The sequence below is a fragment of the Ictidomys tridecemlineatus genome, chromosome 8, assembly GCF_052094955.1.
Source record: "Ictidomys tridecemlineatus isolate mIctTri1 chromosome 8, mIctTri1.hap1, whole genome shotgun sequence".
NCBI classification, from domain to species: domain Eukaryota; kingdom Metazoa; phylum Chordata; class Mammalia; order Rodentia; family Sciuridae; genus Ictidomys; species Ictidomys tridecemlineatus.
This window is the reverse complement of record NC_135484.1, coordinates 31,333,371-31,352,167: the sequence shown is the minus strand read 5'-3', so window position 1 is coordinate 31,352,167 and position 18,797 is coordinate 31,333,371. Positions and strand designations below refer to the sequence as shown.

Here is an 18,797-nt window from a genome sequence, read left to right as displayed (position 1 = left end):
TGTAATTAACCATCTGAATACCTTTGTAAAAGGAAAGAAATACCTTATATTTTTAATTTTTTTTACTGAAATGAAACTTCAAAAAAAAATCCTATTCTTCAAGGTAGTATAAAGAAACATCCAATTTCATCATTATGAGAATTGCAACCCAAAGAATCACTAACTAGGGAATCAAGAAAAAAAGGATTCATGCTTAGTAATCAGATTTTGCTGATTGTTGAGGGTCTGTTGTTGTTGTTATTATTATTTGATTGTTATTTTCTGTTTTTCTTTATTTTTAAATCAAGAACTTGAATTTCCCATGAGAATAGTAATAAAAATGAGTTGCGATTTTGGAAAGCAGATCAAACACATTCCCTTTGAGTTATGCAATATCCACAGTGGGTGGCTTTCAGGCTATGGGTATGGTGAGCAATTCATTTCACTGGTAGAAACTTTGCTATATCTCAGCTGATAAATGTTCTCATGACTTTTAAAGAGTCAGTGAAAAAGAACAAAAACATGCATACTGGTAAGATTGTTTGTTCTTCCTTTAGATACTGAAACTCCTGGAAATTGAAGTCAAAGTCATCATCATAAGCGAGTAATTTCATTTCCTTCCCTTTGCGAAAATGACGCAGCCTGATGCCTCTGCCAGCCAGGTGAGCATGGAGAAGAACAGCAAACACGTGGATTCCACTTGGCTTTTCAGCTTCCAGAGCCTGCAGGGGACAGCGAGGAAGAACTGATGAGCCCAAACAAGTGCATGTTCAGACAGTACACCTGAAACATAGTTGGAGGTTACAACTGAGAAGAAAAGCTAAGGCAATTCAAATGAATGGTTGAGCTGCCAAGCATTGTGAATCTGGATTGTTCAATGTTCTCTTTGTAAAGCAAATTTGCCAGGAGACAAGAAAGGGAACCTACCATACCACACCTAAAAGTATCCTTCCTTTACCTACTTTTAGGAAGCAAAGAGGCAGTCAACACTCCTGGCAAAAAGATTCCAGCAAGTCAGTAACCTGAAAATGGGAACTCTAGAAAAGAGGATTCTATGCCCGCTGACTTTACCAGATAAGACCAGCATGGTCAGTGCAATGAATGATATTTCCTTGGTTCTACAGCTAGTAAATGTTGCCATGGCAGTTCAAGTCTTTTGATCAAGATATCAAGATATCTACATATCTAGATATCTTGGTCTAGATAGCTCAGAAGAGCATAATTTCTTCACTTCACCAATTTCCCATACTACCCACAACTGCAGTATCTTAGAGTTCACAATGACTATGATCCATATTCAAACACTTCAAGAAAAAGAATTATAAGTAAAAATAGTCATTATTATATTCACGTTTTTTTTCTTATACAATATGTATTTCTATAATAGTTATTCTTGCTCTTTGGTGAAAGAGGGAAGGAAACTGGAAAGCAGAAAAAATGAAAATGAATTATGGAAAATTAAGTGTGAACAAAAGGCAGAGAAAGGAAAAAGAGACTTTGAAAACAAAGGTAGAAATTGTGACAATGACATAGTGTCTGACATGAAACAAAGAGGTCAGAGTAGGAAGGAAAGCACCATGCAGTTATTATTGCTCCTGAATTCTCCTCCTGTAGCCTTCAAGATTTAAAAAGGCAGTTGAAAGTCATGCTGAAATGACAATCATGGCTTTACAAGGTGCAAACAAGAAAAGGATCCATAATAAACAAGCAAGGAATTCTTCACACCATAGTTGCTAAGAGCATTGTTTAATATGTAGACAGTAGCTCACAGACATGGACACTTCGTACCTCCTGTAGGCATTCCAGAGTACAGTGACCCTCGGACCGGAACTCAGGCATCCCTGGAGGGATGGTATGGAAAAGGCTCACCCAGAGGCCAGCTTCGATCACCCCAGCATCATATTTCCTTATATCCATCGTATGAAATAACCTTAGCCCAGAACTATCTATTAAGCCTGGAACAAAAGCACATAATTAAAAGTGAGTTGGGATTCTTAAAAAGAAAGTTTCTATATTCAGTTGAAATGGATTCACTCGTTTTCTGTAAAATCTCACAAGGTTAAGGAATACAAGAAGAGATTAATGGACCCCAGCAATCAGCTTCATCAACAGAAATTAAAGCATGGGTAGCCATATTGTTTGCAACCTTGATAAACTCACAGGCAAACTAGGGAGAGATGTTTGAGTTACTGAGCTGATTTATTTCACTGTTATCTAATGTAGAGAGTAGAAACTCTACAGCCATTCATTAGAACATAGAATAACCCTCCAAAAGTTTTATTTCATATTATTTAGAGATAAAGTCCAATATCATTTACTTAGGGGTGCAAATCCCTCAGGCTAGAATCCATCTGCTAATAAACTACTAAAGATTAACTTTCTTTATAGTTTGCCCCCATTCTCTTATGTTTTTAAGTCATTCAATCAACACACTGGTATTACATCTATTACATTTACTCATTAGGCAGTGTGAAGATTAAAAAATAAATAAGGCACACTCCTTGGTTATTATGAGTAGGGAGAATGTATAAATCTGTTCCACTAACTTTGAAATTAATTGACTTCCTTCACAATACTGAGTTTGTACCTACAGCCTTAAGAAGTTTCTTATTCCAGGAAGACTTTGTAGACCACCCACCACATACTCCTGGCTAGATCAGGCCATCAAGTTAAATCTCTCGGAGTGCCAGGTACCACCACCCTTTTGGATCAAATGACATATGTTTAATTTTACATTAATTTCTATGAGTTTCTGATTATTGCTCTTTCCAACTGAACTCTAATTTCTATGTGGGTGGGGACACTGAGTTTTTCACTCATATGATATCCTTCAACTCAAATTCATAGCATATTGGTACTCAGTATTTGGAATAATGGCATAAATCAAAGTAAAATAATTACTAGAGGTTGTTTCTGTTGACAAATTTCACATTGAACTTATCATTTTTTTAGTTTTGGAATATGACATAAGTAAATCAGAAATCAAATGCATGTCTTTACACTTATCTCTCTATCACATGACACAGTTGCATTACGTAGTTCTTGAATATATTTGACTTGCTTGCCACATAACAAAATGCTTAATATTTTTAATGTGATGGATGGTAGCTTTTCCATATGGATAGTTAAACAGAAAATGTTTTATGAGCCTCATATATTTGGAACTAATTTATCACAGAGGGAAAAAAAAGGCTATTACTGAACTTCCTAATAGGTATCGGAAACCTATTGGAATGACCACACATACCCATTTGCCTGGTTTGTGCTGGTTAATGACTATTGTCCCAGGGTAATTATGGATAGTACCCTCTTTCACTCCAAATATGATCCTAGTTTGGATGAAAAACATTTAGGTTCACTCTTTCTAATATTGGTTGCTATTTTGCTTCACTTCTGTTAAAGACAAGTTATAAAACTTTCTTAAACTCATAGGTAAAATATATGAAGAATGAACTCACCTTTCTTATGTGTCGGGTTATCATAATGGACTTCTAGAAGCACATAGTGAGGATCTAATGGAGTGCCAAGGGATAATCCAACATGAGGTGGATAGGAAAAACCCTAAACATGGAAAACTCTATGAGTCAATGTCCTTTGAAAGTCCCTGAGAGCTATTCTCCATTCATAAACTAAACATTCTCAAAGATATTTCAACCTTTTGGAACAAGATTTAAGGAAAGAATCCTTTCCTTTGAAAATAAAAATACTCCACTCTTGTATCAAAAAAAATAGTATGTAAAGCTTTACTTATAACTATTATCACTCTATTATGTGAGAGGGAAACATGATGATTGTGTTACAACTCAGTAATTATCAGCCCCACCTCTCCACCAATGGCCCAGGCAAAAATCACAGTCTCGCAGGTGAGGAAGGCGTCGGGCATGTTGGGGTGATAGCACTCATGGCCATAGTCCAGGACACTGTCATTGAAGCTGCTGCTGCACTGATAGAGCAGGATGTGGTGGACCAGGTTCTCATGGCCCCGCTGTATCACTGGCTCCACCTACACAAACACAAAGGAGATGGGGATACGATCAATGAAAACACCCTGCGATATCCCACCACAAGCACAAAACTAGCATGGATGACTATCTGTTCTTCAAAGGGATATTCTCAAGTTAGGTGAAGATTATGTGGTTCAAGTATAATCTCTTCTGGAGATGATGATGATGATGGTGATAATCGTGAATCACGATAACAGCAACAACAAAGATTAGTTACCATTCACTCTGAGAATGACAGGAATTTGCTAATCTGCTCTCTTTGTTTTAAATTCACTTTTGTTTCCATTTACCCATTCTGCAGAGCTGCTGTTTCAAAAACTTGCTCACTCTTTCTTCTAGGCTTCACTGAACATTGCTCCTCCTCCCTCTTCCCCCCCTTTTCCCCCCGCAAATAGAAGGGGAAAAAAAAAGAAGAAGACGTTATTAAAAAAATAAAAAATAAAAAAAGAAGAAGTAAACATATCGTACTCTCCTCCGCCTCAAAAAGTTATTTTACCCATCCCTACTAGAGATTACAGATAGTGTCTCATTCATCTTTATAAATACATGGGACTGGGCACAAAGTAGGGCTCAATAATGGATATTTTTATTTTAATGATAAATAAAACATTCTAATAACAATTTTATTATTAGATGTTTGGAGAGGAAAAAAAAAACAAACCTCAAAACCATGTTGTTAACGATGTGCTCCTAGGACAATGCATGACTTGAGAGGGGGAAACTGGAAACGGTTAAAATAAAATGGGCAAGGAAGTTGGCTTGATTCTTTGCCTTGCCAGGCTGGAGGTGTGGCCATTAGCTATAGGGTTCTGTCAATCAAGAAACCCTGGTGTGCTCCTAGATTTCCAACAGTTTGGCTGTCTTAAAGCTCATCAACATTTGTGTGATTTGCTCTAATCAGTCAAGTGCAGACATTGAATTTTCAAACCTTTGCCTGATCTCTATTTTAGACTTGCATATTTAGATGAAGTGTTTTTAACCATTTTCTCTGAGAGTTTTGCATTTTTAAAAATTGTTTTCCATAGCTTTTCTCTTTTCTGTAAGAAAATCTGAGCAGCCAAAAGGGAAATGGTTTATAGTGGGTAGAGGTCTGAAACGAGCAGCAAAAAATTCAGGTTTCTAAATTCTGTTTTGTTTTGTGTGACATGATGAATCACCCATAAACTTACCCATACTTTTTTTTTTTTACATCATATTCGTGGAAATAACATTTCACATGGTTTTGTTTGTACTTGTCTTGTTTGTAAAAGATCATGAGCCCTGAAGCCAGAAATGATTTTCTATTTTGCTTGAAAATGACAGTTATTGTGCAAGCACAGTTGCAAAATAAACAATGATTGCACAGAAGTGTAACCCAGAATTTCTATTAGAATTCCATATCTAGATTAAATTGTTTTGTGAGACTGGACTTATTTGGGTACCTCAGTACTCCAAAGGAGACAGGGCACTGATAATACATCAACAGCAAAATATTCAGACATGTAAGATTTTTGCTAAAGGCCTTATAAGTTTAGGAGAACTTGAAGGTTGTACTGATCTCTACAAGGCAGGTCCTGCAAAGGAGCCAATCAGGTACTAGAGAGTTTGCTGCTGTCAAGTCAGCCTCAGGGAACTAGAAGCCTTTGTTGAGGCATGGTGACAGGAGCTAAGAGTGTGGGTGATGATGCTGGCGGGTATGAAACTTCAAATAAACTGTTAAAAAATATTTTAAGAGAAAGTGTTTTTGTTGTTGCTGTTGTTATAAGAACAATTGAAACTAACACCAAGTTCCCAGGCTACCAATACATTCTTTTATTTCATACCTACTATTTCGCCAGATACCACAGTAATTCTTCCACATATTTCACTTAATATTCATAACATATCTATAAGCTAAAATGTTATTAGCTTTCTTTTCTTACTGATGTGAACACTGAGACTCAGAGAGATCAGGCAACAAACCATAGTACCACACAGATTGTGATTTGAAACTAGGCTGCTCTGATAGCACAATCTCTTCTAATGCAATGCATAATTGCAGAAGATGTGTTGGAGGGGCTCTAAGGACCCCAGAAATTGGTGCCAGTGGGAGGGAGGATGAACTCCTTCAATAAAGCAGGCTAGCAGGCAACATCTATCATCAGTGGAAGTGATGCTACTACTAGTTAAGGCCAAGAGGTTCCCCTTCAAACCACTAGCAAGAATCACCACACAACCCTTCCATCAAAGAACCATCACCAGTGTAATAGCAGTATGCTGAGCGTCTGCTGGTCTCTCTGCCACCCCTTCCCATAGCCTGTCATTGTGCTCTTCCCTAAAGAGGGCAGACACCAAGGCCTCTGTTTGAAACCTGGTGAGATCTTCAAGGAAAATTCAAGTCTAATCTGACTTCTGGATGACAAACTGAGGGTACCACCTTAAAAAAATGAGGATTTCTTGAGAAAAGAACTACTTATGAAAAAACAAGAAAACTTTCTGTGAACCTGAGTGCTGATTGTAGAAGAAGATAAAAAAGCTTGGAAGAAACAAGTCCTTGGCAACATTGAGAGGGTTTGAGAGCTGAGACAAAGAAAAAGAAAGGCTGTCTTGACAGGCAAGGATGGCCTGACTCCTCTGGGTGATCTGTTAGCCGAGGTGCATGGCAGAAGAACAGCCTTGGAACCACAACACAGAGGAGAAAGAGAAGGGAGGACTTCAACCTGAAGGACTTTTTAAAAGACTTTGTCAATTCAGCACAGAGCTTTGGGATACACTTGTGAGGTCTTAGCAATAAAATAGAAAAGAAAGAAACAATGCCATAAAGCTGCCAAAACAGGGAAAGATCAAGGAGGAAATGAACACTGACCATAAAACTGAACTTAGAGAGTCAAGAGCTCCTATTTATACTGATTTTCCTGACCCCATTATCTCTTACCATCTCTATGCAGGTCGAATAGGCACAAGACAGCCCCTGCAGCACAGGGCATATGTAGTAACTATTCACTGAACTGAACATGAAGCCAGCATCAGTGAGGTAGGGTCCCTAAGTTTCCTTTCAGTTTCCTGATTATCTCAACTCCAGTACTTTCCTGGCATCTCATGTGAGCGACTAAATCTAACCCTCACACCCTTGAACTGGCCATGTTTTCCCTCCCCTTAAATTCTTTCCAATCCTCGTTCCTGATCTTTCAGCTTGTTCACATCTTTCCAGTCACTCAACCCACCATCTTCTCCCGGGGGGCCACCTGTGTGCCTCACCCATGGATCTCTTACATCTCATCGGCACACTCCCAGCTGTGGCTCAATCCTGCAATCTGACCTTCTGAGTCTCTACTTAGAACTCTGAGGATACACTTTCTTTTCTTTTCTTTCTTTCTTTCTTTTTTTTTTTTTGCATCAAACAAAAAACCTTTTAATTTTAATTAATTGGATAATTATGTCTATGATCCTCTTTACTAAGTGAGTGTGTATGTATGTATGTGTGTGTGTGTATATACACACACACACTTAGTAAAAATATACACACTTAGTTCATATATATGAACATATAGATATATGTTCAACCAGGGAACAGCATTTTAAAAATACTTTGGCTGCCTGATTAACCAGAGTCAATAAATGCTTTGTTCTCAATACTTATTCAAAAGGTTTTCCTCTGTGAATTACAATAATAGGCTTCGTTGTGATATATTTATACCATAGCATAATTTGGTCTAGTTCATTTCCCTATGTCTCCTTTTTCCTTTCTCTTCCTCTCTCCTGCTAGTCCCCACTCTCTATTATTACTGGTCTCCCCTCTATTTTCATGAGAAAATTTCTCCACTTTTCCTGTCTGTCTTCCATGTATGAGAGAAAACATGAGCATTTACATTCTTCCTACGTGTCCATCAGCAGATGAGTGGATAAAGAAAATGTGGTGTATATATACACCATGATGTTTTACTCTGTCATGAAAAATGGCATCATGTCATTTACAGGAAATTAAATGGAACCAGAGAACATTACGCTGAAGAAATAAGCCAGACTCAGAAAGTCAAAAGGTGAAGATACACTTTTATAACCATTCTTATGAGACCTCAAATTTTATAACTCATACTTTTGCCTTGGTACATCAATCTTAATTTGTTCTGAATTCTGTCCTTTCCCCTGAAGTGGCTATTCTGAATGTTTCCCAACCTATACACACTTCCTACTCTGCACTTCGTAAATTAATTAATTATTTGGATGAGACAGAGGGAATTTCTTCCCATTCTGTAGCTATGTAGTTGCATGAGGGCAGATGTGGATGCAACTTGGTACCAAGGACACAATATAATTGCAAAATCTTAAGTGCAGCAATCCATTCTAGAATGTGTGTGTGTGTGTGTGTGTGTGTGTGCGCGCATTGGAGATTGAACTCAAGGTGTTGTAAGTGGTAGGCATGCATGCCAATGAGCATCCCATCAACCCATTCTATATATTCATCTTTAAATAAATGAAGGAACAAAATGATTCAAAGAATCTGTACTTGGTGGAGCCTCACAGAGTGGGTTGAGACATGGAAAAACAAGAATCAAATGATTGAGAAGTAGGTTAAGACAAAAAAAATTTAAGTGTTGCAAAATTCCCTAGTACTTAAAGCCAACAAACCATTTCAGAACAGGAGGTAGGAAAATCTTAGGGGAAACATCATCCTTCTCTCTTTGAAGGAAGGGTGTCCTTGACAAAACTGTGCCTCTTTGCTTGTCCACTACCACCAGCACTGATGGAGAAAACAGATTTGGTTCTGAAAGAACTTATTTTTGAAAGTAGCTGAGAATCAACAAACTTACAAATCCATATGCAGTCCTCCAACAGCCACTTACCTAAACATTAGCACCTGCTGAAAGAAACACATTTTTTTTTACCTAATTCTACTTATTGATGAACAGCATCTCCTCAAAATTTGTGTTCACTTGGTCAAAAAATTTAACACCAAAAAACCAAATAACCCAAAAAATAAATGGATAAAGGATATGAACAGACACTTCACAGAAGAAGAAATATGATCAGTTGACAAATGTATGAAAAAATGTTCAAAACCTCTAGCAATTAGAGAAATGAAAATTAAAACTACTCTGAGATTTCATTTCACTCCAATCATAATGGCAATCAAGAATACATGTAACAATAAATGTTGGCAAGGATGTGGGAAAAAGTCTACACTCATACATTTCTGGTAGGATTGTAAATTGGTGCAACCACTCTGGAAAGCAGAATGGAGATTTCTCAGAAAACTTAGAATGAAACCACCATTTGACCCAGTTATCCCATTCCTCAGCATTAAAACAAAGGACATAAAATCAGCATAAGCTACAGTGAGGCAGCCACATCAATGTTTATAGGAGCTCAATTTACAATAGCTGAGCTATGGAACCAACCTAGGTGCCTTCCAACAGATGAATGGATAAAGAAAAGGTGGTATATATGCACAATAAATATTGCTCAACCATAAAGAAGAATAAAATTATGCCATTTTCTGGTAAATAGATGGAACTGGAGACTATCTTGCTAAGTGAAATAACCAGTCCCCCCAAATCAAAGGCCAATTGTTCTCTCTGATATGTGGATGTTAACACACAATAAGCAGGGGAGGGAGGTCAGAACAGAATTTCATTGGATTAGACAAAGGGAAATGAAGAAAAGGGAGGGGTAATGGGAACAGGAAAGATAGTAGAATGAACTGGACACAACTTTCCTATGTTCATATATAGACAGACAACCAGTGTAACTTCACATCATATACAACCACAACAATGGGAAGTTGAACTCTGTGTATGTATAATATGTCCAAATAGATTCTATTGTCATGTATAATTAAAAAGGACAAATAATTTTTTTTAAAAAAAATTATGTTCACTTGGAACCTGAGAATATGATCTTATTTGGAGATAGGGTCTCTGCGGATGTAATTGATTCAGATGAGGTCATACTGGATAAGGATGGACTCTACGCCCAAGGACTCATGTCTTTACAAGGGAAAGGAAAGGGAGATCTGACACACACAGAGAGAAGATGGCGAAAGGCCAATGAAGGAAAAGTTCTCCTCACAGTTGTGGAAGGGATACTTGCTCTGCCCATCCCTTGATTTCAGACCTCCATTAAGAGGATCAAGTTCTGTTGTTTGAAGCTGCCCATTCATCACGGCTGTCTTAGGAAACTGATCTGGCCCCCATCCCCAATTTTAAATCATGAAGTAAGGACTTGCAGATTTGTACATTTAGACCTAGCTTAGGATTGTTCCTGTGATTATTGTGTCACATATTGTCACAGATATACGTTTCCCTTCATGATTGAGGTTAAATAATGTCTTTCTCTGTAGTTAAACATATGTATGTCCTGCTTCAGTTTTTAATTTGGGAGTAAAAAGAGAGAGAAATGCCTTCCTTGTCCTGTCCAAGAACACTGAGCTCTATTAGAGAGACACAGGGAGGTAACTGCGGCTCTTTTGAGCAATTTTCCTAACTGAGCTCATTCTTCCAAGTCTATCAATGTAAGATGTGGTTTCTTGCTTGTTGAAACATGCATGGAAAAATGAAACAGTTCTGCAAAGACAACTTTCAGCTGAGCTCAATAAATTACAAATTAAAACAAAGGGAAGAGGTAATGGGTGGAATCTGTAATGAGCTGGAAATTCTGTAAGTCCCTATCACTTTTCTTCTTGCCTGTTCTTGTTCGTGGCACTCTGCTTTACATACCCACCTGAGGCCCAGGTTGCTGTCCACATAAAAGCCCATAAATTATCTCGGACAAAGGGCATCCAAAGGTTAGCTGGCTCATGAAGTGGCTCTGCCTATGATAACATTCTAGCCAGAGCTAGCAGCATAGGCAGATCCCCTTGTGGCTGTGGTAATGCATGCCTTACCCTCATGCCCACTGAGTGGGGGCTCTTCAATCTAACAATACTTCTCAGTAATGAAAGGTAACTAAACTGAACAAGGGGATGGTATCTTCACCCAAAGATACTCCACTCTGAGAAAAATCAAGGATCAAAGCAAAGCCCAATATGCTGATGTGGTGTCAAGGTGTCTCAGAAATTCATTCTCTCACAGCTCTGGAGCATGAATGGACTGGCAGCTAAATCCCAGGAGGTGATTGAAAGAAGAGGTCATGTCAGATACAGATGAAGGAAATGGATGAAGAAAGAGGAAGAACTGAGGAAGAGGGAACTCTGGGAATAGTTCACCGCTTACTGCAATCGGAATTCTCAGGGGAACTGCCATCTTCATACCTGACCTTGCCGCCAGGCACAGTTGACCAGTTTAGGGATAGATATCAACCTCCTAGTCTAGCCTTGGGAATTTTTCAGACTATAAAAAGAAATATTTTTATTTCTCAAACTATAAAAAGGAATCTTCAAGAAGCTGGATATTGTGAGGTTCAGCAAGTCTCAAGTTCCAGCAAGTCCAAAGTCCCTGATGTTCCAAGCACATGGAAGCATGCAGGGAGATGAGAGAGAGTCAGCACACAGAGACGTACTAGAGGCAGTCAGGACAGGCTTAGCCAAAGTTTGAACACCTACTTTAAGTTGGTTTTGGAACCAGCTATATCTCTGTTGTTCGTGGTTTACTTATTCAACCTTCCTGTTAATTACTAAATCAATTCTTTTTCTTAAGGTACTTCAACTTGGGTTTCTGTTACTTGTTGCCAAAAAGTCCTAATGAACAAACTCAAATATATATCATAAATTAATTGACACATATATGCACCATTCACAGGTTACCTGAAATTGTCTTTTCTCTTCTCTTAGGCTCACTGTCATATAAAATGTTTGCATTTTACTCCTCCTTTTTATTTACCATTCTTAACTGGATATGGATAAGTTAACAACAACAATATTTTAGTAAATTCCCTGGAAGAGCTAGGTGAGAGAAAAAAATCACCCCCTCTTTTATACACAGATGTCTTTCTCTTCTACTTACTAATTCTTGAATTTCCATACAGGCTCTCGGCATTAAAGCTGTTTTACATGATGAATATGGAAATTTCCTTGAGAAAGGTGAAATATTACCATTTACAGTCATCTATATCTGAATGTGAACAAATTAGGTTCTTTGGCCAAACACCTCAGGAATATAACAAACAAAATAGAAAATGACTTTAAAGAAACTTTCTAACTATATATATATATATATATATATATATATATATATATATATATATATATTTGAATTTTAACAGGTTACTCATGAACTATGAAGGACCTTTTGGCTCTATATTAACACGGAAATTAATTTTCAGTCAATTAGATATTCAATAAACCAGAGATCACTATATCTAAGAAATTAAATGAACACACAAGTAGTTCAAGAAACAAGTAGTAATAACCTATCAATCAGGAGGCTGTGCCACCAACCAGCTGTGTGACATGATTGTGTGCAGGTAACAGCACACAGCTCTTATGTTCCATCTAGCCCTAGACTATACACACTTCTATACACAGAGTCTATAGATATTCATTTTAATCCTCCAAACAAACCTTATGGAATTACTCCACATTTCACAGAAATGAAAAACAAAGTGCATATAAGTTCAGGGACTTGCCCAATGGAAAAACCCAGATTTGACTCTGGGGATCTGGATTGGATCAGGCTCCGAATCTCCATGCTGATATACTGGCCTTTAATGGCAGGGCAGTAGAAAAGACAGTGCCAGTGCTTCACCAAATCACATTAGGTGCCTTCACCTTTCCTGTGCATCCGCCACCCACATTAGTTCTGTAGACCTTATTTTTAATTAGTTTCATCAGAGATCTGCTCTTGGGGCTCACTTTGCAGACAGCAAGGTAGTTACACAACATACACAGGCCTCTGGGGCAGGTGAAAGGCACAGGGCACGATGCCCAGAAGTCTTGCCTCAGATGGGACAACTTGGAACATGATCTGTGTTCTCCCTGGGATGAAGTTAAGGTTGGAACTACAACTGGATCTTGCCATTGTTCTGGGTCTTGCTTGTTCCCTGGTCTAACTCTCCTCCATGCAAGTGTGTTCTTCTGGAACTTCCTTAATAAATCATTTGCACATTAATCCATGTCTCAAGAGACTGCCTCTAGGAACTGAACCTAAGTAACATAATGGAAAATAAATTTTGGACCACATTTTCTTGAGTTTGAGTCTTTATTACTCTTGACCTCTGCTTCTAGCTGCTTAAATTCCACTCATCTCCTTAACCATGAGTCAGTGATAACAGGACTTATTCATGAGATTACTTGAGGATTTGATGGCTGGTACATGAAGAGCAGTAGGCACCTTGTAGTTGCTTCAACAGTAACACTAGTATCATTATCACAAATTCTATGCTGATATTTAAATAAACTTTAAACATTGTGCCCTCATAGACAAGTAAATCTACATAAGTAAACCAATTAACAAGTTCCAGTATTTCAAGATCTAATTTTAAGGCTCGTATGTCACTAGCGTTTAGACAAAAACATATTGCCTTAGTCAAATGCATTGTTGTATCATATACAATCATCAGATTAATATGTGTGTGTGTGCCATTTCAATTTGTTAAGGATTTAAACTTCTAATTCACATGTATAAAACAGAGCTATATTTCTCTGCAGATCTTTTTCTTAAATATGGCCTCTTTTTCCCAAAAGAAACTTTCCAAGTGAGTTTATAAAGTTTTAAGTATAAATTCTTCTTGTCCCTCTGATATAAAAGTATTTTCTCTGAAGAGCTGTCTCTCTTTCCTCATTCATTCATGCATGCACTCAACTGACAAATATTGTTACTTGGCCCCTCCCCTAATTCTCTCCCCATATCTATCTGCCATGTGTTTTTTATTAGATTCTGAGGGTAGAAACAATGATGCAGAAACATGAATCTGCCAGTCCTATGGTCCATATTCTAAAACAGTGGAGAAGATGAGGTCAGAGAATGATGCCTTCGGCTTCCCGCCAGCATCAATTCCTCCATGAGACCTTTACCAGGTTCGTGAATTTCTTAAGCACACCATTTGTCTAAGAAAGATCCCCATCTCTCTTGAGCAGCCTAAACCCATTTGTGCGATCCCATCCTCAACATAAATTGAAATTTATAGGGAATTACAGGACTTTGCATTATGGTGTCTGATAGCTATCCTCTCCTTTCTCTTGGATGGGAAAGAGGAAATGTGCCACCTCAGGAGTTCGTGCCACTACTTCTCTACCACATGGGAAAGGAACACAAGCTCAAAGTGAAGCTAAGTAGCTCTTAAAATATCAGAATCCCTAAACTAAGGGATTCCTTTCAAGCAAATCCAAGCAACACTCATTTGAAATAAAAATGGTCTCAAGGTTGGTGTAGTTGCAGTGTTTCAGATAGCCTTTTCACTGCTGTGACTAAAAACCCAATCAGAACAATTGCAGAGGAGGAAAGGTTTATTGGAGGATTCATAGTTTCAGAGGTCTTAGACCATACAAGGCAGGCTCCATTCGTTGGGGATTGAAGTGAGCCACAGCATCCTGGAGGAAGAATGTGGCAGAGGGACGCACCTCATATGATGATCAGAAAACAGAGAGAAACTGTAGTGGCCCAATACAAATACGTACCCCATAGCCACAGCCCCAATGAACCACTTCCTCCAGCCATACCCCACCTGCCTCCAGTTATCACTCAGTTAATGCCATCAGGGATTAATTCACCAATTAGGTTAAGTCTGTAGCCCTATCATTTCTCCTCCAAACCTTCTTGGGTTGTCTCACATGTGAACTTTTGGGGGACACCTCATATCCCAACCATAACAGTCAATGACAGTTATTTTTCCAATCACCCTTTATGTGTTGCTTCCCCTTTCTAGACAAGCAATGGAAACTGAGGTGACTACCCAGGTCTGAATTAAGTTGAAAATTTGTTCATTCATACTTGTGGGGGAAAAGTACAAAAGAGGCTTCCCACAATTACTAATGGCTGAGCCTGGTTCTACAGTATGTTTGAAAAACCAGTAGAACATTGAATATTCGGAACATACTAGAAGAACATGACTCATTCTAACTCCTACTGCTCATCTTCAAGCTTCCTTCAAGTTAATTTCTAGTCACAACAATCATACCTGCCCATACCTCTTATCCATCCTATCTGAATTAAACCAATTGCCACATACTTACCTTCTTGGATGTTGCTGTGGTCTGAATGTGTCCCCTGGAACTCATATGTTCAAACTTAATTGCCAACGTGATAGTATTAAAGAGTGGGGCCTTTGAAGAGTGTTAAACCCTAAGGACAAAGTCCTCATGGGTAGAATTGCAGCCCTCACACAAGGCTTGAGGGAGTGGGTTCATTCTCTTTCCCTTCTCTCTTCTCCCTTCTGCCATAAGAACACGGAAATAAGTGTCCATCATTGTTTTCTTAAGCTGGGAGTTGTACACAGAGATGCTCTCCCATTGAGTTCCATCCCTTTGTATTTATTATTTTTTTTAATTTTAAGATATAGTCTCACTTTGTTGCCCAGGCTGGCCTTGAACTTGTCATGCTTCTGTTTCAGCCTCTGAGTAGCTGGGACTATAAGCAGGCACCACTTCACCCAGCTAAGGATCCATATTACCTTGAAAACAGACAGCAGCCTTTACCAGTCACCAGTGCTGATGCCTTTTTATATTTTAATAAAGTTGCAAGTTGGTGCAGCCAATATGGAAAGCAGTACGGAGATTTCTTGGAAAATTGAGAATGGAACTACCATTTGACCCAGTTACCCCTCTCCTCAGTCTATACCCAAAGGACTTAAAAACAGCACACTACAGGGACGTAGCCACCTCAATGTTTCTAGCAGCACAATTTACAATAGCTAAACAGTGGAACCAACCTAGATGCTCTTCAATAGATTAATGGATAAAAAGAAATGTGGCATATATACACAATAGAATATTACTCAGCAATAAAAGAGAATAAAATCATGGCATTTGCAGGTAAGTGGATAGAGTTAGAGAAGATAATGGTGAGTGAGGTTAGTCAAATATCCAAATGCCAAAAGTTTTCTCTGATATAAGGAGGCTGATTCATAGTGGGGTAAGGAAGGGTAGCATGGGAGGAATAGACGAACTCTAGATAGGGCAGAGGGGTGGGAAGGGAAGGGAGGACACATGGGGTTAGAAACAATGGTGGAATGTGATGGACATATTATCCAAAGTAAATGTATGAGGACACAAATTAGTGTAAATATACTTCACATACAACCAGAGATATGAAAAAATGTGCTCTATATGTGTAATAAGAATTGTAATGCATTCTGCTGTCATATATAAATAAAAATATTAAAAATTTGATTTTTAATTGTATTATTATATATTAATCATACGTACTATGAGATTCAGTGTGATATTTCAACACATATGGATAGCAAGACCTCATCAAATCAGAGAAGTTAGCCTTTCCCTCTCCTTATCATTCCTTTATGTTTGAAGGCTTTGAGCTCCAATCTTCCATATCCTCATAATGCCAGTGACTTCACCTTGGGCTTCCCTTACATGAAATAAACTTCTGTTCTTTATAAATTACCTAGGATAAAGTTGTGTGTGAGTGTGTGTGTGTGTGTGTGTGTGTGTGTGTGTGTGTGTGTTTTATGGCAGCACAAATGGACTAAGACAGGTGTTCAGGAGCTACTTGCCTTCTGGAGAGCAGGATCCCAGCTGGATCTTGTTCCTAAATCTGCACTTTTCACCTTGTTTGTTAATCTGACTATATTATTCAGAGGCTCCACACCAGCCCTCATGTGGATGATCAAGTCCACTCCTTCTGACACTCAGGGCCCACTCTCACTGGCTGTGCTTTGCCCCATAGTCCTTCCCTTTCTACCTGTGTCCGTTTTTACCACCGTGATTTCACTCTTCCTGTCTTCCCCATCCTGTAAGACATCCTTGTTCAGCTTCACTTATTTAAATCCTATCCATTTTTGAAATCCCAGATTTTTCTTTCCCTGGATGCATTCTCTGATTCCTCTGGCTCACCTGGGTCTTGTTATCTCTGAGTTTCTTTCAGGAGGCAGCACTATGTGGTACCCTGACATCAAAGACTTGGTTTAGAATCCAAAGTCTGTCACTTAATAGCTGTGACCCAAGGCAAATTATGTAACCTTACTGAAACCCAGTTTTCTTATTTATAATATGGAAATACAAGTCAGCTTTTAATCTGTTATAAAAATTATAGGAAAAAAATAGCATAGAGTTTTTAGTGATCATTAGTTGAAAACTGTTCTGAGTTCTGGACAACTCAGCACATCTATAATATGTTTTTATTGAATACAATTATTCCATACATGAAATTTTTTCCATAGAAAATCAACTCGTTGTTTTACCATTTGATACCAACCCATTATATGGAAAACACTTTTTCAAGGCTTTTATTATTTATTTGTGTGTGTACAAATTAATATGATATGAAGACAAGATCTTGCTAGTTATTCTTTGACCTGCTGTTTACATCTTTATAAATGTGTGAGGGGTTTTGAAATAATACACTGAATTGGTTTTTAGATTAGCCTGAATTTAATTCTGGTAATTCACAGAGTCAAATGTGCATATAGTTCATATATAATGACATAATTTTGCTGCTTCATACTGCAGAATGATTCTGAAAGCTTTTCTAACAATGTTGTCTTTTGTTTTTATTATTTTGGTTAATACACTCTCTTCAATACAGCAATATGTCAAAGGTACATTGGATTTTTGTCAGTCCTACATAGGACATATACACATGTACCAACATGTGTTATGGAGGATGAGGACTGCCAAAATGAGGAACATCAACTCCATCACAGAATGACAGGGACAGAACTATGCAATGAAACGTATGTGCATGCCAATTTTTATGTGACTCATCCTCCTACACTGGAGAAACGAACTAAAGGTAACAGAAGAAAGATCAGAAATAGCACTCAGCTAAGCAAAGGTAAACCACCATTGCATTGCGAAACAATGGAGAAGTATTTGCAACGTTTATGTCAAATGCAGGGCCCATTCCCTTAATATAAAAAAATTACAAATCAAAAAATACATTAGTCAAAATGAGCAAACTACATGAACAAAAAGTTCACAAAAGAGAGGAAACTCACCTGTCAGGTAGGCAACATTTTAAGTCTGTTAGTAAGCAATGCTGGCCAGGGAGAGGAAACTCACCTGTCAGGTAGGCAACATTTTAAGTCTGTTAGTAAGCAATGCTGGCCAGGGAGAATGTAATGGCAGACAGCTGGAAATGATTTAATGTTGTTGATAAAATTATATTAAATTCAAATAGTGGGCTCCTACACAGTCATAGAAATAAAATACCTCTACACATACTGAGGTGGGATATTTTTCAACAGGCACTGTTAACTTTAAAATGTGTCAAAATATCTAGTATCTATATATCTGACAGGGTCTAAAAATGAAAACAAAAGTTTATACATATATGTATATATATATATATATTTTCTAACAATGTTTTCTTTTGTTTTTATTATTATTATATATACATACATTTTTGTTTTTAATATATATATATATATATATATATTTACACATACACACACACATATATATACTGAGCAAGAAGTCTAAATCAAATCAGACCTAAAGGAATGTGATGTCACAGATAGAGAAAATCTCATTAAGAAAACATTAATAGTGTTTTATTAGAAGTCAAATTTGAGTGGGAGAAGTTGGGGCATTTTGCTTTCCACTTTACAACCTTCTGCATTTGAATATTTTACAGTAAAAATAATAATTATACATTATATTTTTTAAAATTCTGGTGCCATCACTTACTAAATGAAGTGTAGTCTTAACCGTATGGGTCTTCATTCCCTACCTCACAGGTGATATGAGAATTGTCTCAGATACTGGAATATCCCATCCAGGGTGTAAACAAAGCATTCACAAAATGT

General features: G+C 37.8%; 1 protein-coding gene across 1 annotated transcript in view; it reads right to left on the bottom strand.

The window, feature by feature from the left end:
* Moxd1 (monooxygenase DBH like 1) overlaps positions 1-18,797 on the bottom strand; it is an 80,700-nt gene that overhangs the window by 18,529 nt on the left and 43,374 nt on the right. Inside the window, exons 5-8 of the mRNA XM_005329761.5 lie at positions 3,803-3,982; positions 3,438-3,540; positions 1,768-1,934; positions 510-701 (exon numbers count right to left, since the gene is read on the bottom strand). Coding sequence (XP_005329818.1) covers positions 510-701; positions 1,768-1,934; positions 3,438-3,540; positions 3,803-3,982 — 642 coding nt within the window. The remainder of the gene's footprint in view (positions 1-509; positions 702-1,767; positions 1,935-3,437; positions 3,541-3,802; positions 3,983-18,797) is intronic.